The sequence below is a fragment of the Orycteropus afer genome, unplaced genomic scaffold, assembly GCF_000298275.1.
Source record: "Orycteropus afer afer isolate SDZICR_OR568_19922 unplaced genomic scaffold, OryAfe1.0 scaffold00356, whole genome shotgun sequence".
Taxonomy (NCBI): Eukaryota; Metazoa; Chordata; class Mammalia; order Tubulidentata; family Orycteropodidae; genus Orycteropus; species Orycteropus afer.
In genome coordinates this window covers 3,187,185-3,202,039 of record NW_006921943.1, presented here as the reverse complement: position 1 = coordinate 3,202,039, position 14,855 = coordinate 3,187,185, and the positions used below count along the sequence as shown (strand labels likewise).

The 14,855-nt window shown below is 50.4% G+C and overlaps 1 protein-coding gene across 1 annotated transcript in view; it reads right to left on the bottom strand.

The window, feature by feature from the left end:
• ZNF236 (zinc finger protein 236) overlaps positions 1–14,855 on the bottom strand; it is a 95,827-nt gene that overhangs the window by 929 nt on the left and 80,043 nt on the right. The window contains exons 26-30 of the mRNA XM_042782521.1: positions 11,191–11,378; positions 9,914–10,045; positions 3,860–4,057; positions 2,177–2,306; positions 390–566 (exon numbers count right to left, since the gene is read on the bottom strand). Coding sequence (XP_042638455.1) covers positions 390–566; positions 2,177–2,306; positions 3,860–4,057; positions 9,914–10,045; positions 11,191–11,378 — 825 coding nt within the window. The remainder of the gene's footprint in view (positions 1–389; positions 567–2,176; positions 2,307–3,859; positions 4,058–9,913; positions 10,046–11,190; positions 11,379–14,855) is intronic.

Here is a 14,855-nt window from a genome sequence, read left to right as displayed (position 1 = left end):
GGGTGTGACACCTTCCATGTACATACACCTGCACTGTCCGTCAGGGTGTGACACCGTCTACACACATACACCCACTGTCCCTCCTCGGGGTGTGACACCTTCCATGTACATACACCTGCACTGTCCGTCAGGGTGTGACACCATCTACACTCATACACCCACACTGTCCTTCCTTGGGGTGTGACACCTTCCATGCGTGTGCACTCGCACTGTCCCTCCTTGGGGTGTGACTCTACCCGCATGGCTGTCCTTCATCAGTGAGGAAGGCGCTTCTCAGAAACACGTATGCTCAGCCCACCCACATAGCCGTACACACACATGCTCCCACCCCACCCACCCGTGTAGCTGTACACATGCACGCTCCTGGCTCCCCAGCCTGCCCCGCTCACCCGCGTAGCTGTGTGCACGTCTCATGTGCAGCTTCATGTTGCTCTTCTGTGTGAAGCCCATGCCACAGCACTCGCACTTGTAGGGCCGCTCACCCGTGTGTTTCTTCATGTGCACCTGCAGTGCACTCTTCTGGTTGAAGGCCTTCTCGCAGAGCGTGCACCGGAAGGGCCGCTCCCCTGTGGAGACAGTGCTGCTGGGTGGGCAGTCAGAGCAACGTAGCACGCCCTCCCGCTGGTTAAAGACATTCCAGCCACGTCCCAGCCCACAGAGTCCTGGCACCCCCCGTTAAACCGTGAAATGGAGCGTAATCAAAGCCATGGGAGTCAGTCACACAGTGTCTAGAACACACAGCGAGCAGGCAGGTAGAAACTACAGGTGACCTGTGGCTCCCGGGCAATAAGCAGAGACTGAAGGACAGGAGACTGTGTTCCACATGATAAACACGTAATACACATGTCTGCCCAGCATGGATGGCGGCCCTTCACTACAGAAAGTGTGGCTTTCAAGCTTCACGCTAAAGTCCATCTTCAGAAAGAGTAAGCTCACACGAACCTGAAGCAACCAGTCAGTCAGTCATCCCCTGAACAATGAAGAGTACAACTTCCTCCCCATTTCTGCCACGCTACCTGACTGCTTCCAAGCACATAAGGAAGAGGAAATGCCTTTGCTGGGAGGATGCCGGGTGACACCATGATGGCTCAGCAGCTAGATGCTAAACCCCACACCAGAGTCCAAGCCTGTTCCTCGTGTGCCCCTCTGGCTGCCTGCTGGCCACCTCCTGCCAGGCTCTGAGCACAGCCCCTACGCTCACTGTCCTGCAGCGCGTGCCCGCCCCCACCTGCCCCTCTTCCCCCAGCAACCAGATGATCCCTCCCCTCGTCTGGTTTAGGGATGGGCGTGCACAGGCTGAGAGCCCTCCTGGCAGCACGCTGCCTCATGAGCCAGGACAGGGGCAGTGACAGAGACAGGAGACGAGCGCCCCTGGTGCTCAAAGGCACAGAGGCCACTGCTGACCTGGTGGGGTGCTGGGCGGGGTGTGGAGCCAGAGGGGTTAGGGCAGAAAGGCAGGGACTGTAGCTGTTTGGACGCCCTGTCTGTATCAGAGCCGGGAGCAGACTGAGGTGACAGGTGGGGAGGCCGGTGGAGAGGGACGTCTGAGGACAGCAGAGAAAGACAAAGAAAGGAGCTCCTACAGAGGGTGGGGAGAGCCACGGCCTTGGCGGATGTCTTCCGTGGTCACAGTGCATGCAGTCATCATGTGCCATCCAGTCGATCAGACTCACACAGCAGAAAGGCCCCACAGCTTCCTAGGCTGTGGTCTTTACGGGAGCAGATGGCCAGGTGTTTTTTCTGAAAACCCTCAGATGGCTTCCACCTGCCGAGCCCCTGGTTGGCAGCCGGGCACTTCACTGTGCACCAACCAGAGCTCCTTAATGTCACGGGAGGATATCTTATTTGACATCAGATTAAACAAAAACTGATCAAAAGTCAGTGAACAAGTGGACTCTTGGGCCTTGCTGGACACACAGGACATCGCATGATGAATGCATACCCATGCATGATCGGCTCGTCACACACACTCCTGGCTCATGACGAGGACAGAAGCTCTGCCTGCCACTACCTGTGGACGTGTGCACCCACACGATCAGCTCACCACATGCACTCGTGGCTCACAACGAGGACAGAAGGAGCCCCGTCACTGCCTGTGGATGCGTGCGTACACACAATCAGCTCACCACACACACTCCTGGCTCATGACGAGGATAGAAGCTCCGCCCACCACTACCTGTGTGGACACGGCTGTGTCTCTCAAGCTGGCTCGGTTTGGCAAATGCCTTCTCACAGGTGTCGCACTTAAACACACGAGGCTTCTGTGAACTCAGAGATGGGCCGGCCTGGTGTGTCTGCATGTGCTCCTGTGAATGACACAGCACAAATATGCATGGCATCGTCAGGCATCACAGGATGTCATACGTGTGCAATGGCAGGGGAAAACCACCACCTGGAAAAGTCAAGGCAATGGTGGGATAACCTTGGAGGCTGCTCCCTGGCTTGTGTTTTGATTGGGTTTTGTGAATGATTAAACAAAACCCGGCATGGTAAGCATGGGCCAGCCTGAGAAGGGCCCCATGCAAGCAGCCTTCCCCTTGCAGCCCTGTTTTAAAGGTGCTCTCAAAATTGCTGGCGAGAATGTGGACAGGTGTGGCTTTCTGTGGGCGAATGGGGACACCTGGCAAAGGCAGCCCCGTTTTAAAGAGGAAATAAACATCGCCGTGGCATATGAGGATGCTGAGGTCTGGCCAAGGTCACCCTGTAAAGATGAAGCCAGGATTCAAACTTAGATCTCGTCCCCACCACGTCACCCCCACACAGCACACCATGGCTCCTTCCAACAGATTATTCATTAAATACATACATAAGATTCTTGAAAAAGCAGATTTACAGAAAAGAGTGGGCTAGTAGCTGCTGGGCAGTAGGACTGGGTGCATAGTGACGAGGGGCAATGGGTACGAAAAGGGGCAACAAGATCCGTTGCTACAAAAACATCGACATCACCGCAACGCTGTGCTGCAAGATGCGGCCTAGGAGGAAACTGGGCGAAGGGCACAAAGGGCCTCTGCTCAGTTTCTTTCAACTGCACGTGAATCCACAACGATCTCAAAACGGAACCCTCACTGCTCTGTCGTCTTCAGGCTGCACATGTCTACAGATGGATACAAGCTCTAAAGCAGACTGGGGAGTGCAAGCACTTCTATTTTCAGGAACAGTGTTAATTCTTCTTGAAGCACTTAGTAGAATTCTCCAGCAAAACCATGTCCCTGGAACTTTCTTCTTTGGAAGCGCATCAATTTCAAACATGGCGGCCTCAACAGCAGCAGAGCACGGAGTTTCCCCAAAGTGTCAGTGCACACTCTCGCATGTGCCAGTGCCCCAGCTGACTCAGCCACTCTTCGACATGTGGTGTTGAGCTCATCCCAGGGTTTTGTAATTACACACAGCGTACAATGAACATCCCTGTGTGCTGCTGCACGCCTATTCCTAAAGGGTGGGTCTTCGGGTGGACCAACAGGTCAGTGCCTACCCGGTTTTGCCAAGTGTCCCCGTCCACCCACAGAAAGCCACACCTGTCCACATTCTCAGGACCGCCAGGTCAGCGCTGACCTGGTTTTGCCAGGTGTCCCCGTCCGCCCACGGAAGGCCACAACTATCCACATTCCCACCAGCAATTCTGAGAGTGCCTGTGCCCTGGCCTTTTGAGTATGTGATGGCAGATTTCTGCTTTTTTTTTTTTTTTCGCTAGTCTGCCCACTAAAAACAGTCCTGTAGTGTAACTTCAATCTCTGTTAAAAACAGATTCTGACTTGTACAGGAAAACGCAACCTATCGATCAGGGCATCACAATTCACCTGCTAAAACTAAGTAACGTTCCGGTAACTCTTCCTTCAGCAGCATGTCTGGGAGGCGTTACCTTGAGGTGCGTGGCACGCTTGAAGGCCTTGCTGCAGAGTCGGCAGGCGTGCACTCGCTCCCGGCCGTGCACCTCCTTGCTGTGCTGCAGCAGCGCGGCCGCCGACGGAAAGGCCCGGCCACACTCCATGCACGGGTGTGCCCGGCTCTCCTTCTCCAGTGGGCTTCCCTTGGCCAGGTGCGGAGAGACATCAGTCACCTGGAGGGAAGAGGGGCCCTGTCAGTACACACACACACCTGGAATTCATACCCAGTCACACCCACGGTTACACACTCACACCTGGAATTCACACCCAGTCACACCCACGGTTACACACACCTGGATTTCACACCCAGTCACACCCACGGTTACACACTCACACCTGGAATTCACACCCAGTCACACCCACGGTTACACATTCACACCTGGAATTCACACCCAGTCACATTCACGGTTACACACACCTGGATTTCACACCCAGTCACACACATGATTACCCACTCACACCTGGATTTCACATTCATGGCTACACATTCATACTCAGGACTTCACACTCAGTCACACCCATGGCTACACAATCACATACCTGGTAGTTCATGCTCAGTCACACTCGTGACTACACACACACTCAGAACTTCAAAGTCACACCCCGAAGTACACACTCACACCCAAGACTTAAAGCTCAGTCATACCTGTGATTTCACATAACCACACCCATGACTTCACTCATAATCACATCAATGACTTCACACTTACACGTGTGGCTGCATGGTCACAACCACACACCTGAGACTTCACACACACACACACACAGGCAGTCCTACCCATGTACTCAGAGATGATCACACCCTTGTACTAGACCCTCTGAGCTTGTGAACCACCAGACTATAAAGCCAGCACCACATTCACCCAGTCCATGCCTTATCATCTTCTTCAAATTTCAGTGCCTGGCACTCAGCAAGCATTCAACAGACACGAACTGGTATTATTTCTTGTTTCAGTCAAGGATTAATTTTGAAAAATACTGCTTTGGGTACAGATCTTTCTCAGCAAACTGCACTTTCCCCAAACCGTAGCCTACACCAGACAGTAGGTTTACACACCACTTTAATGGGTTGCCACTGTCACCTTAAAAAGGATAAGCAAACTCAGGGAGGTGTATTGCTCAGCTCCCACAGACAATACAGCTCAGCCTCGCACGTGAAAAGCTGTATACACAGCTTCATGAAAGTGAAGAAAACAGATGGAATTTATTAAACACTTCCCAAGATGAACAGAAATAGATGAGCAGTAAAGAAAAATCCGTCAACAACTTCCACAAGGTGCTCCTAGGGTACCAGGTGATGCCAGACTCGGCACTGTAACAGCAAAGTCTGTGCACGAGAAACCAGTAGAAGAGGCCACAAAGAGAAACACACGATGTGAATCACAGCTGGTACCTGGGCCACTGTTTCATGTGTGTCTACATGTGGTGGTCTGTGTAGGAAAAGGAAGCACGCATACATACACACGTCTGTGTATCAGGAGAGCTTGGAAAGTGCTGGGATAGCGACCCTGAGGTCTAGTCTGTAACTGCAGATAGAAAAGCAACACAAGTAAACGGTGCATACGATGAAGGTCACTCGTTAAACTGAAGATCTGCAGTTAGTCACCGTCCAGTATCAGAGCACTGCAGTTGTTCTCAGCAGTACAGGAACTGTGCACGCTCAGAAAATCGTTTCTAAGTCAGACACTTCCTTCCTTAAACATGACAAGTCAATACCCGGCCATGTCACTCAAGAGACAGACAAGCAAACAGGCACAGCTCCCTCTAGGATGCAGTGCCATACATGCTCCACTATCACAGAGGGTCAACTGGCCGCCACTTCAGAAACAGGCGCAGTGCACCATTGGCAGTTACACCATGTGCAGAGCAAACTTTCAGACGCTCTGCTCCATGTTGTAACTGCGGGCATCCGAAAACTCACACACACTGACGGGAGAGGGACAGGCTAACGGCCACATGTGCAAAGGTTGTCCATGTGGGACATGCACCCCAGCAGAAGCGAGGTCCGCTCCTCGCCTCTGCCACCTGTTATCTGTGTGTGACAGTGTGGCAGAGGTGCAGTGTGGGACCCTATAACAGCCACACGTGCGAAGGTTTTCCGTGTGGGACACACACCCGAGCAGAAGCAAGGTCCGCTCCTCGCCTCGGCCGCCTCTGTTATCTGTGTGTGACAGTGTGGTAGGGGTGCAGTGTGGGACCCTATAACGGCCACACGTGTGAAGGTTTTCCGTGTGGGACACACACCCCAACCGAAGCGAGGTCCGCTCCTCGCCTCAGCTGCCTCTGTTATCTGTGTGTGACAGTGTGGCAGGGGTGCAGTGTGGGACCCTAAAGTCATCTCAATCAGTGGCGACAGGAGGAAGCAGTCACCTCTCCCAGCAGCCCTAAGCCTCCTCACAGCCTGAGGAGACACAGCGTCACCTTGCACCCACACCCACGTAGGCACATGTGACCTGAGACCCCTCGGAACTTGTTAGGAAAAAGTGACTGTCTCAGCTAACCAGAAAACTGATTTAATGACTGCAAAGTGACATTCCCACAGTTAGGCAGCACCGGGCAAAGCTGCGAGTTGTGTCTCTGCTCACGGGGCAGGTGTAAGACAGTTCTTCACCATCCCCTTCAAGCCTTACTTTCCTCATGATAAAGGCTTGCGGGCCAGAGCCCACTAACTACTACATGCCTGGGCCCAGGAAAGACACCGGGGACCTGGCCACCAGCTGTTAGCACTTCTACCACGAGACAAGTAATGTGGGGCACTCAGCAAGAAAAGGACGGATTCGAACGGCTGAGATGGGCTCAGGGCAGGGGAAGTAAGTGTGGTGCTGCCTAGGGGAGCCTGGTCACGCACAGCTCCAAGACGGCAGGAGGCTCCGGGCTCCAGAGCGCCATCGTGAACACGGGCGAGCAAGGGGCTTCGGCAGCCCCGACACTTCCATGGTGTGAGCGTGAATCCTGCTTCTTATTCATCGTACTTTACATGTGACTCTGAAAAGTCTCAAGGAAAAAGTTTAACTTCCTCTCTATTTAGAACTATCACTTGCTAAATGTTTTGGGCCCCAAAACAAGTATTTTCTGGGGCGGGGGGAGACTAGTCAAATGACAAACAGGTCATCGACACAAAGGCGTACAGACAATTAGTCTGCAGTTTTGTGGGACATCCCAGTTACCCGGCCTAGGACTGTGTTTACTGCTTCTGATCTACCTCCTAGGTCACTGCCTAGTGCCTGGGGCCTAAGAAGCTAGCAAGCAGGCATCTAAGGCCCACCACTTAGGCTCCCTTTACCCAGAGCAACAGAGGAAGGAGGAGAGTCAAGAGCAGGAAAAGACATGGAATGTGTGGCCATGTGCCTCTATGAACAACTGCCTCCTCTGCCATGAGACCAGAAGCAGCGGCTGGTGCCTGGCTGCCATTACTGAACGTTTTGATCAGAGACTCTACAGAAGAATCCTGATAAAAAGGGGGAACTGCAGAATAGAACTTCAAGTTCTCAGGGACCCCAGAATTTCTGGAGCCACGGAGGCTGGATGTACCCTTAAAAGTACTGCCCTGAGATAATCTTTAAAAACCTTAAACTAAAACTATTCCCTCAAGTCTTCTTAAATCAAACAGTAATTTAGCTTAACTAGTTAAGAAAGTCTGCCTTGAGCATTGTGCTCTTTCAAGAGTTGTCTATACAGGATCGAACTGACAGCAGGAACTCAGAAAATTACAGAGCAGTGAGTTTATGTTTATGAGGGAAGAACAACTCAGAAAACGAAGGTGAGCGTGGTAGACCAACCTGGAGAATGTCATGAGTCACTGCATCATACTTGGACAAACGGGAGAGATGCGGCGTGTTCTGCTTTGTGTGTTCTCGACAGCAGTAAAAGAAGTAACAAAAACAAACAACTGTAGGTTCAAAAAACTAAAAATAATACAAGGAAACGGCCATGGGACGCTTGACCAGTAGGAAAATATAAGAAGATACTAACTAATATAAGCTAGATTTCTGAACTATCGAATGTTCCCTCCAATTCTGTGGTACTAAGATCCCACCCATATAATCTTTCAACATCGCAACTCAAAGCTTGAATTTTTTCTTCAGTTCTCTGAGTTTGAGAAATGCCGAGCATGTTCTTCCCTTCTGGTTTTCTAACTCAGATCTTTGACCATTTCATTATAATAATTGGCTTTGTCTTCTCAAGATGCTCTTTGAAATCTTGTTTCACTCTTTTGTCTTGTCATTTCCTCCATTTGCTTTAGCTACTTTCTGATCAAGGGCAAGTTTCAGAGTCTCTTCTGACAAACATTTTGGTCTATTTCGTCCTTTCTTGTTTTTTTAATGACCTTTTGCTTTCTTCATGGATGGTGTTCTTGATCTCATCTCACAATTCCTCTGGTTTCTGGTCATTGGTGTTCAATGCATCAAATTTCTTTAGATGATCTCTAAATTCAGGTGGGATATAATCAAGGTCAGATTTTGGCTCTCGTGGACTTGTTTTAATTGTCTTCAGCTTCAACTTGAACTTGCATATCAGCAGTTGCTGGTCTGTTCCACAATCAGCTCTTGGCCTTGTTTTGGCTGAAGATACTGAGCTTCTCCATCACTTCTTGCCACAGATGTGATCAATCTGATTTCTGTGTACGCCATCTGGTGAAGTCCACGTGTATAGCCATCATTTGTGTTGTTGAATAAAAGGTATTTGCAATGAGTAAGTCATTGGTCTTGCAAAATTCTATCATGTGATCTTCAGCGTTATTTCTATCACCAAGTCTGTATTTTCCAACTACCAGTGATTCTTCTTTGTTTCCAACTTTTGCATTCCAATCACCAGTAGTAATCAACACATCTTGCTTGACTGCATGTTCAAAAGACTGAAGTTGTCAAAGATTTTATATTACTTGGTTCCACAATCAACACCAATGGAACCAACAGTCAAGACATCAGACAACGTATTGCATTGGACATATCTGCTGCAAAAGAACTCTTTAAGATGTTGAAGAGCAAAGATGTCTCTCTAAAGATGAAGGTGCACCTAACCTTAGCCATGGTATTTTCAATTGCCTCACATGCATGTAAGAGCTGGACAATGAACAAGGAAGAATGAAGGAGAGTTGGTACTTTTGAGTTGTGGTATTGATGAAGAATACTGAAAGTACCACAGACTGCCAGAAGAATGAACAAATCTGTCCTGCAAGAAGTGCAGCCAGGATACTCTTTGGAAGCGAGAATAGCCAGACTTTGTCTCACCTACTTTGGTCATGTTGTTAGAAGGGACCACTCCTTGGAGAAGGACATCATGCATGGTCAAGCGGAGGGTCATTGAAGAAGAGGAAGGCCCTCAATGAGATGGATTGACACAGTGGCTGCAACGATGGGCTCAGGTATAGCAAAGATTGTGGGGCTGGCCCAGGACCGGGCAGGGTTTTATCCTGCTGTGCATAGGGTCGCTGTGAGTCAGCGCCGACTCGATGGCACCTAACACCACCACAAGATCCCACCCAACAACAAGGAGGAAGCACAGCATGGAATGCACAGAGCCTGTGTCCCAGACCCTCACGCGCTCAGCCTTCTGGGTCACGCAGAACTCTACCATGTGACAGCTCCAGGAGCATGCTCAGCAGCCGGGCCCCAGTCTCTGCCCTCTGACCCTCTCCATGGCCTTTCTTCACACGTGTGGTTTCCCAACACGTTACGCATCAGTTCACCGCCTCAGTCCACTCCAGCGCCTGGATCAGCACCAGGGTAACGTCATCTCTCAAATACGTGCTGATCAGCGACACAGTGGCCACAACACAGAAAGCTGATGGAAATGCTGAAGGTAGATGAAGGATAGGAGTTCCAGCTGAGAAACAAGAACCACCAACCCCTGGTTTCTCTCTCAGGATGCAAAAAGCTTTGTGAGGCGTTAACAAACACATCAATGAGAACACTATCTGAGGTTGTGGGGTTATGGGAGAGTTACCAAGGCACAAGACTGCTGTCCCACGTCTCGCTTTAACTATCACCGCTCTGCACCTCCACGCCAGGGGACTCACGTGCACTCACCTGGTAAGTCAGTTCTTCGCAGCCAGTGGAGGGCGTGTGTGGCGTGTGGCTCACGAGTATTACCTGCGGGGAGCCTGTGTTGCCTGGGCCCGAGAGGGATGGGTCTGTGAGCAACGCTGGGAAATGCTGCCCCTGGAAGAGAACAGCGCCGACCTCAGAAGCCGTGGGACCGTCCCATCAGTTCACAGTTTAACAAGCCTTCCATGGCACAGCCATGCTAGACAGCAGCTTGGCAGATCCCCAGAAAGCTAAACCCAGACCCGCTGCCGTCAGGTCGACTCGGGCTCCCTGCAGTGGTGCAGACAGCACAGAGATGCCTCAGAGGAGCGCCAAGGCCGTGCCTTCATGGGAGTTACACAACTACCGTCCAGAGACCCGAACCCACTGCTGCTGAGTGCTCTGCCTCACAGCAACCGTACAGGAAAGAAGGGAACAGAGAACTGCCCCAGAGGGTTCGAAGGCTGTACATGTTCACAGGAGGAGACTGTCTCATCTTTCTCCCCCAGAGGCGCTGGTGGGTTCTAATCACTGCTCTGTTCATTAGCAGCCCAGTGCTTACCAACTGTGCTGCGAGGGCTCTGTAAAACCACCATTAGGACCCAATAATTCTACCCTAATACTGCTTATCCATGGAAACCCACAGTGCCATGTGAAAACTGGACACCAGTGTTCACAGCAGCTTGATTCCAAACAGCTGGACAACCCTGGCTTCTACACTGAAGGACAGACGGACCAGTGTGGTGGTACTTCACCCATGCGGCAGAGCACCAGTCATGCTACAACATGAACACAGTGCACAATACCATGCTACATGGATACACACATACACACGTTATTAAAAAAAAAAAGACATGTTTGCATCAAATACACAAATTTGGTCTGTGAGCCAAATGCAATGGTTGTGTTTGCCTGAAAAAGGCTCTCACGGGGCCGAGCAGGTCTTCCGAGGCAGCCAGGCAGTAGTGTGGCATTTTAGTTAAACACAGTTACGACCATACCCCAGTCTTTAGGGGGTATTGTACAATGTCACTCTCTTACCCGTAATTCTAACTTAAGCAACCACCCCTTCTGGTGATCAATATGACCCTTGGCAATTTCTTGTATTGCAAAACGTAACTGCAATGACCAAGAAGTCTTTGAAAACTACACGATCCTGGGAGGGGCATGGAAGGAGCTCTTTACCACCCATGGGTCAGGCTCTCAGCAGCAGCTCACGGCTGAGCCCAGGCCTGGAGGGAGGCCAGTAACTGGGAAGGACAGCTGGGTCTTGCCCTCACCTGTGAGGTGATGTTCAGTGTCACTGTGTCGAGGCTCCCGGAGAGCATGCCCTGAGTGTCAGCCAGCGTGAGTGTGACGCTGGCATCACCTCCCACCCCTGACGATGCCATCACCAGGTTCTGCGTGGATATGGTGGACGGAGACACAGGTGTGGTAGAAGGCAGGCTCACTGAGGTGGCATTTAGGTCTACAACAGAGGCAAGGAGAGCAGTCAGTGGTGTGGAATGGCCGCTTCCACGGCAGAGGAGACGGCGCTCATGCAGGGCCGGCCTGCAGTCAGCGAGAACACAGGCTCTGCCTGCACCCAGGAAGTGCAGCCAGCAGTCATGCCACCTTCTCGCAAGTTTCACCGTGAAGCCAGTCTCACTCTCCACATTGCCCTACCCACGAGTTGCCGAGAGCACGGTGCCAGCCCAGGAAAGGCCAGGGATACCACGTCAGTTCCCAGGGTTCTCCTTAACCCGACTCAGGACCAGAGCAAGGACCCTGAAGGATGGCACGCAGCGGTCCCACCAAGCAAGGACTGGGTCCCAGCTCTCGCTGTCATCCCTTCTACTGGTCCTTAATCAGGACAAACTGACTCAACCTTTCTTATCAACTTCCCTGCTCGACATCTCAGGTGCCTTTGCCAGGACAACGCGGCTCTGTAACTCACTGGCATTTCCCCTGCAACCAGCAGCGAAAGACAGGAAGCACCTGGGGCACAGGAGGCCGAGAGCCCTGGACAGCAGGAGACAGGGTTACTGAGGCCCGGGCGCCCCTAGGAGGTGGTGGGGTAATAAAGGCCTGTGAGGACACCCCTAGGAGGGGGGTTACCAAAGCCTAAGGGGGCACTACTAGGAGGAGGTCTGAAGCTGTCCCTGGGGGACACACCGCCTCCTCTCTCCACCTTCGCGTCTGTGTGTACTGCCACCTACCCAGCCAACCACGTGTTCAGCACACAGTGCTAGCCACAGCGCTAGGTGCTAAGAGCCACACACCAACCACACATAAACTCAGAGAGCAGTTTCCTCGATGGCTGAGAACAAGACAAGACGACGCCAGTGCTCAACAGCGGAGCCGCGTGGCCCTGCCTGTTCTCAGAGGCAGTGAGATCGAACGACAGCACAGACCACTCCTCCCAGGCTCAGTCCATGCTGCGCACCTAGGACTCCCCACAGCTGCACGGACACAAGGGTTCTCACTGGGAGGCAGCAGCCACCGGGGCTGCAGGTCAGACACAAGGAGGTCCAGGGACCCACACATGCCAGCACCTTGATGTAATGCACTCCTGACCCAGGGGGACTGTGCTCATGGACAATGGCTGCAGATGTCAAATTAATCCTGCACCTAAGGATGGCCGGGACAGCATCGATAGTACACAAGAGCTCTTTAACTTTTACTCAACGCTATCATCCAAACCCTCAAAAAACATTTTCTGCAACATTGTTGCTGCTGTTGGTAGGTGCCGCTGAGTCGGCTCCAACTCACAGCGACCCGTGTGCGACAGAATGAAACACTGCCTGGTCGTGCACCAGCCTCCCGATCCTTGCGATACCTGAGCCCATCGCTGCAGCCACTGTGTCGATCCATCTTGTTTGGGATTTTCCTGTTTTTTTGTTGACCCTCCACTTTACCAAGCATGACATCCTTCTCCAGGGACTGGTCCCTTCTGACAACAGGACCAAAGCAGGAGAGACGGAGTCCGGCTAGTCTCGCTTCCAAGGAGCATTCTTAGCTCCAGGCCAGAGCTATTCCTTCTTCTGGCAGTCTATAGCATTTTCAGCATTCTTCATCAGCACCGTAATTCAAAGGCATCGACTCTCCTTCAGTATTCCTTATTCGCTGTCCAGCTTCCACATGATACGAGGCGATGGAATATACTATGGCTTGGGTCAGGAGCACCTTAGTTTCCACGGTGACATCTCTGCTCCTCAACACTTTAAAGAGGTCTTGTGCAGCAGATTTGCCCAGTGCAATACAACATCTGATTTCTTGACTCCTGCTTCCATGGGTGTTGATTGTGGATCTAAGTAATATAAAATCTTTGACAACTTCAGTCATTTCTCCATTTATCATGATGCTGCCTACTGGTTCAGTTGTGAGGATTTTTGTTTTCTTTATATTGAGGTGTAATCCATACTGCAGACTTTACTCTTTAATCTTCATCAAGAAGTGCTTCAAGTCATCTTCACTTTCAGCAAGCAAGGTTGTGTCATCTGCACATCACAGGTTGTTGATGAGTCTTCCTCCAGTCCTGATGCTGTGTTCTTCTTCATACAGTCCACCTTCTCGGAGCATTTGCTCAGCACATGGATTGAATAAGTGTGATGAAAGGATACAACCCTGATGCACTCCCTTCTTGATTTTAAACCATGCAGTATCCCCTTGTTCTGTTCAAACGACAGCCTCCTGGTCTATGTACACGTTCCTCATGAGTACAATTAAGTGTTCTGGGATTCCCATTCTTTGAAATGTTATCCATAATTTGTTATGGTTCACACAGTCAGAAAAACATCTTTCTCATATTCTTTGCTTTCAGCCAAGATCCATCTGACATCAGCAATGATATCCCTTGTTCCACGTGCTCTTCTGACCTTAGAGCTTGAATTTCTGCAAGTTCCCTGTCAATACACTGCTGCAATCATTTTTTAATTATCTTCAGCAAAAGTTTACTTATGTGTCCTATGAATTATATTGTTAGATAATTTCTACATTCTATTGGATCACCTTTCTTTGAAATGGGTACAAATACAGATCTCTTCCAGTCAGTTGGCCAGGTAGCTGTCTTCCAAATCTCTTGGCGTAGACATGTAAGCACCTGCAGCACTACACCCGTTTGAAACATCTCAAGGGGCTTCATCAATTCCAGCTTGGACTTCTTTCTTCAATATCATTGGTTCTTGAGTGTATGCTACTCCTTGAAATAGGTGAATGTCAATAAATTCTTTTTGGTGCAGTGATTCTGTGTATACTTTTCAACTTCTTCTGATACTTCCTGCATCCTTCAATATTTTGCCCATAGAATCCTGCCATATTGCAACTGGAGGGTTGAATTTTTTCTCCAGCTCTTTCAGCATTTCATTATGGTAACTCACTATGTCTTGTTCAGCTGCCCTTTGAAATCTTCTGTTCTGCTCTTTTATCTCGTCATTTCTTCCATTCGCTTTAGTTACTCTCCATTCAAGAGCAAGCTTCAGAGTCTCTCCTGACATCCATTTTGGTCTTTCCTTCCTTTCCTGTATCTTTAATAACTATTTGCTTTCTTCATGTATGCTGTTTCCTCTCTGTTTGTTTGTTTTTGTGATTTGGGTGAAAGTTTATTGAGCAAATTTACTTTCCATACAGCAGCTCACACAGTTTCATGACATTGACTACAATTTCCCACAATGCAACAGCTCCCCTCCCAGTTCCTCCCCATAGTTACCTCTTCCCTGTGTCCTTCCCTCCATGCACTCATGCACTGAGCTGTCTCCCTGTGCATACATAGCCCTTCTAGTCTCCCGTGATTGATCTCCAACGAGTATATCTACCTAATATAAATGTTCAACTCATACGCTTTTTGTTTGGCTGGAAGCCACAAGAGTGGGTTCAATTCCAGACCTGAAGGGCAGCTAGGGGTCATAGTCTCAATGCTTCCATCAGGCTCTATTGGACCAACAAACCTGGTCCCATTACTTTTTTT